We start from the raw sequence: 9,252 nt of genomic DNA on the forward strand, positions 1-9,252 counted from the left end.
AGACTTTATGGATATATCAGCTTGTCCTGGATCTCAAGTTTCCCAGTCTTTGGATGGCAACTATATTATTGGCTCTCCAGTTCTCAGATCTTTGGACTTGGACTGGAACTATATCATTGGCTTCCCTGGGTCTCTGACTTGCTAATTCACCTTGCAGATCTTAGGACTTGCCCACCTCCATGATTGTGTGAGCCTATTCCTTATAATCAATCAGTCAGTCAATCAATCACCCATTGGTTCTGTTTATCTGAAAACCCTAACACAGCATTGTTCCATGAAAGCAATGGATGAAATAATTTTTATGCCTCTGGCATAATTCTGGCATAGCAGCATAAAAACTGGCTGTTATGAACATAAAATGAGAAAAACCTTATGGTTGGAGGCTTTCTCTTATACTAGATTTTTAAAAATTAGGACAATTACTTGTAATGTAAGGTGTTCTAGAAGTTATCTGCAAAGAGCACCAGAGTAGCAATACTTAGGCAACCCCAAAGACCTTTGAGAAGTCACAGGTCAAGGGAGAACATCATATGGGGATCAGGCAAATCCACTTATGGGTGCTGGGCCCCATCCTGCTAAGTAATGGCCTTCACTCTAGTGCTGCCAGTCATGTAACAAAAAATAAAATAAAATAGGCCTCCTTTAAAAAATAAGTTTACAAAATAATTGAGTCAATTTCTTTGCTGAAGCCTGTATTCCCTGTTTACTATTGCAAAAGTCATTTATCGAGCATTCACAGCTTGTGAAAATTGCTTTATGAAATAGAAGACCACAAGACTGCATTGCCTGAAATTCTTCTGACCACAACTGGGGGCAACAGGAACTCAAGAGGGCCTGGCTTCCAGGACTATGAAGCCACCAGCTGGTGAGCTGAATCCATCATGCCACTTAGAAAGTGCAAGTGTGCAGTAATCAAACAGGACTCAGAGGTAATCCACAGGCCACTTGCTGAGTCCAGTCACGTCTGCACCTGATACCATCTGAAACGTAGATCCTGATCCCTTTGGAGGAAATGGGTGAAGGAGAAGTATGAAGTGTAGATGCAGTAGCAGAGTGGAACTTGATTCACCTATTCCCCAAACTCCCCCAGACACCTGCACTGCTTCCATCTCCTTCCCGTGAAACTCTCTGCCATGGGACCACCAAAATTGAAATATTTTGGCAAATCAGTATAATAACCAATGCTTCAGAAGAATAATGGAAAATTCCATCTAATTAATATCCAGAAAAAAAGGGAAGTAAATGATAAATGTGGGCATTACTTCTTGTCGCACAGATCAGTTGTGTGGGTTCTTGGAAAGGGAGGGCGCCCTCTGTGTGTATGTGTGTATGCCCAAAAAAGTCCCTGAAGGCAGCTTTCTGTAACTCAACCCTCTCGAAACACTGAATGGCTAGTGAAAAGATTTCTTAGCAGATGCAGAACAAGAGGGGACATCTGATGCCTGTTTTATTCAGTCACCAGTAATCTCTCTTGCATCACTCACTTTTGTTAGAATTGACTAATAGGCAACATGCCTTCACTTGAGCCAGCAGATATAAGCACCATCCTTACAGGCAGGCTTCCTGACTGAGAGCAGGGAGCAGCAGGCATGGGGCACGCCGGGCGCCAGTTCCAAGCCCTGCTGTGGAAGAATTGGCTCTGCAGACTCAGGAACCCGGTGAGTGCTTGCCTTGGTTTTCCATAGGGTTCCAGTGAGGTCTGGAGTGAGATCAGGGTCTATTCTTGTCTGCCTACCTCTGCCTCCTGGCAGGTACAAACACCCACGCTGCAGGGAATTTGGGAGGGTTGGATTATTTTAAATCAAAACCTGTCCCAAGGGTCAAAGTAGCTGAACACTTTAATGACCAGCATGAAATAAAAGCTGAATAATTTATCAGAAAAGGGCAAATTTAGAAAAATTCTAAAAAACAAACAAGCAAACAAAAAACAAGTGGAATTGAACTATAATTTGTATTCTGAGCATTCATTGTAATGACTGACCAGCGAATTCTCAGGTTTAAGGAACAAAGCATTGGCTGCATTTAATGCATAAACAGAATGCTAAAGGTACTGACTCCAAAGCACAAGACTGCACAATGTGCCTCACCAGAGCAGGGCATGACGCGTCCATGCTATGTTATCCTGTAGGGTCACATCTTTAGTGTTATAGAACTTATTTAAATTACATTAGCAAGGTTTTCTAAGCAGATTGGAATTGTTCAAATCAAACTTGTGTGAGTACTTAAGCAAATATCCTGTAAATGTATGTTTTTATGAAATAGAAATCAATTGCCTATTATTATGATTAACTTTATTCCTGATGTTACTATATAAACATTAACACCTATAAATGTCATTTTTAGAAGTAGATGTGCAGTAATTTACCTACATCATTTCTGATTTTAAGGTCTATAGTTAACCTAAGGGATTTTTCTGCTGACAAATGCTTCGGTTTGAAGAGATTCAGTAATTGACATTGAATTACATTTTGCTGAATCCTCAGAGCCAGAATATTCTATCTCTCTGTCTTGAAATAAAATACATGTTAAAGGAGATGTTTTCTTTTTTATGTGATCTTCAGGGTCAAAATAATTTCAGTTGAAAGTTTGTACAAAAGTTTTAAGTTCAGGAATAAAGGAGTGAGACACTCTTCATCGATTGTTAATGTGTTCGTGTCTGTGTAGGTAGTTTTACATTTATAAACAGTGTATTTCATTGACATGCAAGTTTGTTTTAGGGAATTAGCCTAGTTTCCCATGAAAGAGTGTTACAGGTGGAAGTTGGTTCCCAGGCACTGCTCTTTCCGCTTTACGCTTATCAACCTCAAAACAGTTCGGTGACCGAGGTAGCCAGACTGCCTACTCCTCCTTAATGGACACTTGAGTTTTAAAAAATTTTCACAATTACTTTTGCTACTAAGGTAAACATCCTCATCAGAAGGTTTTATTTGTTTGACAACTGTTTATTTAAAATGTTATCTCCTGCATCCCGACTTTCTTTGCCTTATTTTTCTTTAGTATTTATCATCTTGTAACACAGCACAGATTTTCTTATTTGTCAATTGCCTCTGGATCCTACATTAGTATGTTACATTCATGAGAACTGGACATTTTCCCCAATTGGTTCACCAATATATTGTCCAGCACCCAGAACAGTGCCTAGCACACAATGGATGTTCAGTAAATATTTGTTGAATAAGTAAAAGAAGGAAGGAATAAAGCATTTATGCATCTCTGTTATGTGCCAGATAGTGGGTGAACAAGAAAAGTGAGTTCCCGGCCCGCAAGGAGCTATAGTCTGTTCAGACAAAAGCAACAAAAAATGCAATTAAATATTTAATGAAACCACCTCTTGGGATACATCCTACAGATGTCCTTGTACAAACGGGAAGTGATATTTTTACAAGGTTATTCATTATAGCAATGCCTAGAATAGCAACAGAGTGGAAACAACACAAGTGGTTCCATGCATGGAATTTGGAGCTGCCTGACTGGGTTCACATCCCAGTTCTGCCACTTACTAGTTTACTTTTTCAGGCAATTTCTTAACTTAGTCTTCTTCTCTGTAAAATGAAATTGTTTGTATTAAATGAGTTTGTACATGTGATTGCAACAGTACCTGGTATGGGAGCTATTTTCTTATATGGTAGAAATGGGTGGCCTCAGACATCTGTGGACATGAACTGTGGGCTGTGAGGGGAGGAGGCACAGGGTAACTCTCAGTTTGTGGCTTGCACAATTGGGTTAGAACAGAACTCCAGGGGGATAAAATGTGAATATGTTTACATATCTTAATGTTATTACAGTGGAAATATTGAGGGCAAGCCCCTCTGGGTGAATGTCTTTAAACTGACCTATTTTTCACAGCATTCTCCCATCGTCCAATGATAATCTATAAATTCTTTGTTTTTGAACTATGGAAGTGAGGTGCTGGCATGAACTGTGGAAAACCAAACTGCTCGAGTGAATAAATAGCCTCAAATACATGTTTTTTTAGTGAGTAAAGCCAGGAACTACTTGTTAGATGAAGGAAACTTGTCTGTTTTTACATTTACTGGTTTTTTTCCTAGCTTTTTTAAAAAAAATAATTGATGCATAATAGATGTCCATAGTGTGAGCAAACATGTGATAATTTAATAATTTGTATCATTCATAAAGAGCAAATCAGCATATGCTTTTACATTTGCTTTTTAAAAATCTTTATTATATTTCATGATTATAGTTTCTTCAAAAAAATCTTATTATAGGTTCAAACAAAAATTTAAAAAATAGAATAATGGATAAATAGTACCCATTATACTTAATATCTAGCTTTATAGATTGTTAAAATTCTACTATTCTTGGAAAAAATAGCTTCTTACCATTATTTTAATATCATTTATTTTTTCCTCTTGGTTTTTATTTATTATAAAAACAGCACTGAAACAAAAGATAAACATTTTAAGGTCATCTAAAATTTTATTATCCTAATTAACTTACTTTTGTGATCTTTTCTTATCCTTAGGCATACACAATGCAATATTTTTATGTAATTAAAGTCATAGCTTTTTTCCCACTTAATATTGAAGCCTAACATTTTAAAAGTTGCTGTGTGGTCTTCTTATTTAATGGTTTTATTGAATAATAGTTAATCAGTTGGATACACATAATTATTTGACCATTTCCTTATGTTGAAGATTAAAGTACTTTCCAGCTCTTATTGTTATGAATAACATCATTATGCACAAAGGATACACCTTCTTCTGGATCATTTCTCTTGAATAAGTTTCCTGGGGAAGATTCTGGGTCAAGGTAAGGACACATTGCTTTTGGGCAGGTGGAGAGCAGTTGACGATGCCTCAGGGGAGTCCCCATGGATAGTTCCAGTGCAATGCCATCAACATTGTCAAATATTCAGTGGCTTCGAGCCATGCTTTTCCACATGAATTTCTATTAATTTCTACATTTTATTCTAACTGTAAATCAATCTAAGTCATTACTTATTTTACTTTTTATTTCTTTTAATTTTAGTTTTTTAAAATTGACAGATAATAATTGCACACATTCATAGGGTACATAGTGATGTTTCAATACAAATAATGTATAGTGATCAGATCAGGGTAATAAGTATATCTATCATGTCAAATGTTTATTATTTCTTTGTGTTGGGGACATTTAATATTCTCCTCATAGCAATTTGAAGCTATATGATATACTATTATTATTATTTCATATGGAGTTTTGCTCTTGTCACCCAGGCTGGAGTGCAATGGCATGATCTTGGGTCACTGCAACCTCCGCCTCCTGGGTTCAAGTGATTCTCCTGCCTCAGCCTCCCGAATAGCTGGAATTACAGGCACGTGCCACCATGCCTAGCAAATTTTTGTATTTTTAGTAGAGATGGGGTTTCACCATGTTGGCCAGGCTGGTCTCGAACTCCTGACTTCAGGTGATCCACCTGCCTTGGCCTCCCAAAGTGCTAGGATTACAGGCCTGAGTCACTGCACCTGGCCTATATAATACATCATTGTTATTATATAGTCATCCTACAGTTATATAGAGCACTCGAACTTATTCCTCCTATCTAGCTGTAATTTTGTATCCTTTAACAAATCTATCCCTATACTCTGCCTCCTGCTACCTTCACCAGCTACTTCTTATCTTAGAGAATTAACAACAGCAACAACAATAACATCAACAACAACAACAACAAGAAAATCATGTAAGCCAAGTGTAAGCTCCTTGGATAGCTCTTAGTTCTGCAGTCTGGGTTCTCCCATGTTTTAATATTGAACAGAGCAGCTGAGCCTGTAGCATGTATACTGTGGATGGCACACTTCCCCTAATCTATCCTTCAAATCATGGAGCAGTGACCATTCATAGAGTCATTGTTGTCTCCAGGACCCTATATCTCTTGACACCTTAGATCTCTGTTCTGAATCTTGCCTCCTGTGACTGCTACTCACTCCTTTCCCTCCCCACCCAATTGGACAGGACTCTGATCCCTTACTCCATTAAGGAAAGCTGATATCCTGTAAGTGATATCAGCTTTTTGGGTTTGGCTGGCCAATTTTACTGAAGACTTGGGCTAGTGGAAGAGGGTTGAAGCATAGTTTAATACAAGGACATCAATGTTTTAAAAAACTCATGGTTCTCTCCCAGCTATGGGCTGGAAGAGGATAATGGAAACAACAAAACTACACTGGCCACAGTTTTACTAGGAACATCCTTCTGCCCATGGAAACCACACCCCAGAACCCAGTGACAGATACCTAGATGTCCACCATACATAAAGCACCGCATTCTTGATTTAAAAGGCCACAGTGATAAAATGCATACTTTCTTTTAGTCATGAATAAGAATTATGGTGTCACACCAGGGTTCATCCTCTGACCTGGCCTGCGGGGAATACGCGGAAGCCTATTAGAGTGTCTGAGTTCAAATGCCATCCCTCCCACCAGCATTAGAGAGACCTGAGTCAGCTCACCCAAACCCAGGCTGAACCCCTGCTGGGCTCTGCCGCTGCCTATCTACCTCCTAGCAATCTACCCTGGGGCTAGGGAGGGAGTTTTCCAAGATCACTACTTTGGAAATCACTTTTTTTCCTTTAAGATGTAAAGAAACATATTCTAAAGTTTCAACTACTTCAAACCTCAGAGCTTTTGTGTGTATATGTGTGTGTGTTTTTCTTTTCTAAAACAAAATAATCTCATTTCTTTGAGATTTTTGTCTATTACCAAAATCAGGTGCTAAAAACTGAACTTGGTGTTACAAGGAATACTTTTATTTTGCAAACACTAATCCTGCTAGCTACAGTTTCTGTCTTTTTCTGAAATTGAAAAAAATTTACAGATATCAAGCCTCAGAAGTAAAGTAGCTCTTATTTCTTTTGGACATTGTTTTAGAGGTTGGATTTTTGCTGGTTTTGCATAGTTACATGTTATAGCTCATCAACTATTTGTTGTCAAATTTGCTATAAGGATTTACTAAGGGGATCAGCAGATGCCAGAAAGTAAAAGGTGAGGTGCCTGATCTCTCTCATAGTCAGAGTTGGGAAAAGTCTTTTTTTTTTTTTTTTTTTTGAGACAGAGTCTCGCTTAGTCGCCCAGGCTGAAGTGCAGTGGCGCGATCTCGGCTGACTGCAAGCTCCGCCTCCCGGGTTCACGCCATTCTCCTGCCTCAGCCTCCCGAGTAGCTGGGACTACTCGTTTTTTGCATTTTTAGTAGAGACGGGATTTCACCGTGTTAGCCAGGATGGTCTCGATCTCCTGACCTCGTGATCCGCCCGCCTCGGCCTCCCAAAGTGCTGGGATTACAGGCGTGAGCCACCGCGCCCGGCCGGGAAAAGTCTTGAACTAACTAGTCTTGAACTGCTCCTATGTCTAGAGGTCCTTGGGGTCAGGGCATCCTCACTAGCTGCGGGTCAGAAGCGGCGCTGGGGTGCTGCTGAGCAGCCACCTGCGAGCCAGTGCACTTTCTGCTCCACTTCTCAGCAGCGGCCCACGCCCAGGGGCGCTCCATACACAAACCCGCTCAGCTGCAGACTCCAGCACTGCGGAATAAGATTGGCAGTGAGAGGCGAGAGGGTCCTCAGGTGATGTGGGAGCCCTTGAACTATTCTCGTTTCCAGCACTTACACAGAAGTGACACATTTCTTGCGATTAGGCCACGCGGATGACTGACAAGATGGCTTCTTCGTCTCTGGCTGCAGTCATACAGCAGTGCAGGTGCGATGGAACTCCTGATAACTCGAAGCTCCCACCGAGGGCTCTTCCATAAAATGTAGAGGAATTCAACTTCTGTTTGGCTAGATGAGAAGATAAAGTTGATGATCTTCCTACTTGTCATTAAATCGGGAGCCCGTGGGATCTTGGGGCTTGGCCTGGGCTGCCCTGGCCTTCAGGACTCGCCTTGCACTGGACCCTGGTAGGAAACTGCCTCACTGCAAGGCCACTGCGGGCCATTTGAGTGTTTCTCAGGTTTACTAAGAGCAGTGATCTAGGAAAAGCAGTTCGGAAATCGAATTAATGAAAAGCAAACCTCCCTTTATTTTTTTTTTTTTTAGCATGGGCTGGCCTCTACTAAGCTGTTTGGGGTTGGTTGGTCTGGTTTTCCCTATTCACAACCATGGTATCAGCAGTGCCTTTTCTTTAATTTCAATTGATCTTAATTTGCTTCTAAACCTTTAATTTTAGCTTTATTTTCCTCCTACACCCCCTCTCAAAGCACTAGTGATTGAATAAACAACCAAATATAAAAACACAACTTTGAAGGGCAGTGAGGGAACTCCTTGCACAGTGAAAGCATCTCAGGGTATCATTAAGAGTCTGGCTATGCAATGAGCATCTCTTTTGTCCTGCATTGTTGTCTGAGTTTAAGAATGTGAGAATAGTGGCTGGGCGTGGTGGCTCACACCTGTAATCCCAGCACTTTGGAAGGCCGAGGTGAGCGGATCACCTGCGGATGGGAGTTTGAGACCAGCTTGGCCAACATGGTGAAACCCCGTCTTTAGTAAAAATACAAAAATTAGCTTTGCGTGGTGGTGTGTGCCTGTAATCCCAGCTACTGAGGAGGCTGAGGCAGGAGAATCACTTGAATCTGGGAGGCAGAGGCTGCAGTGAGCCAAGATTGCACCGGTACACTCCAGCCTAGGTGACAGAGCGAGACTCTGTCTCAAAAAAATTAAAAAAAAAATGTAAAAATAAATAAAATAAAATAAAATGAGAAACAAAGAATGTGAGATTATCCAGTCTTCTAAAGGTATGGAAAACTGACTGGATTTCAAAGACAAGTCATCCAGTTTCTCATTTACCAATTTGACTGTTAGGCTGAAAAGAGAAAATAATTCTCTCTAGGTTACTCTTTTGCTGAAATTGTTACCAGCATATTGGAGAGAAAATGACAAGATCATCAAAAAGCTAGGTTTGGGAGATTTTATTTAGGATGGTGGATTTACATGGCTTCTGTGCAAAACGAAAACCAAAAATAATAACAATAAAACAAAGACTTATTTTCCCAAGAGGCTTTTCCTTCTTACTTGTGAATGCAGCTCTCCTTGGGAAGCCTGGAGTTCCCTGGCATAGTTATTTACTTTGGCCCAGATAGGCCAGGGTTTTTCAATTACAGGAAAGGTTTTAAAAACAACAAACAACAGCAAAACCATCACAGTAACAATAATGTGAGAGACCAGAGGCAAAGGCAGCCTTAAGCCTTGTTTTTATGAGATTGTATTGGAGGCTGAGGCTGTTTATTGGGGAACTGGTCCTTGTGAAAGGCACATTTCTTTTTTCAATT

At 40.2% G+C, this 9,252-nt stretch overlaps 1 protein-coding gene across 1 annotated transcript in view; it reads left to right on the top strand.

The window, feature by feature from the left end:
• Positions 1–1,563: 1,563 nt before the first annotated feature.
• Positions 1,564–9,252, top strand: part of ABCA13 (ATP-binding cassette, sub-family A (ABC1), member 13) — a gene marked incomplete at its 3' end in the record, with an annotated part of 190,275 nt that continues 182,586 nt past the window's right edge. The window contains exon 1 of the mRNA XM_011996501.1: positions 1,564–1,658. Within this exon, the coding sequence (XP_011851891.1) occupies positions 1,590–1,658 (69 nt within the window). The remainder of the gene's footprint in view (positions 1,659–9,252) is intronic.

The sequence above is a fragment of the Mandrillus leucophaeus genome, unplaced genomic scaffold (assembly GCF_000951045.1).
Source record: "Mandrillus leucophaeus isolate KB7577 unplaced genomic scaffold, Mleu.le_1.0 Scaffold517, whole genome shotgun sequence".
Classification (NCBI taxonomy): Eukaryota; Metazoa; Chordata; class Mammalia; order Primates; family Cercopithecidae; genus Mandrillus; species Mandrillus leucophaeus.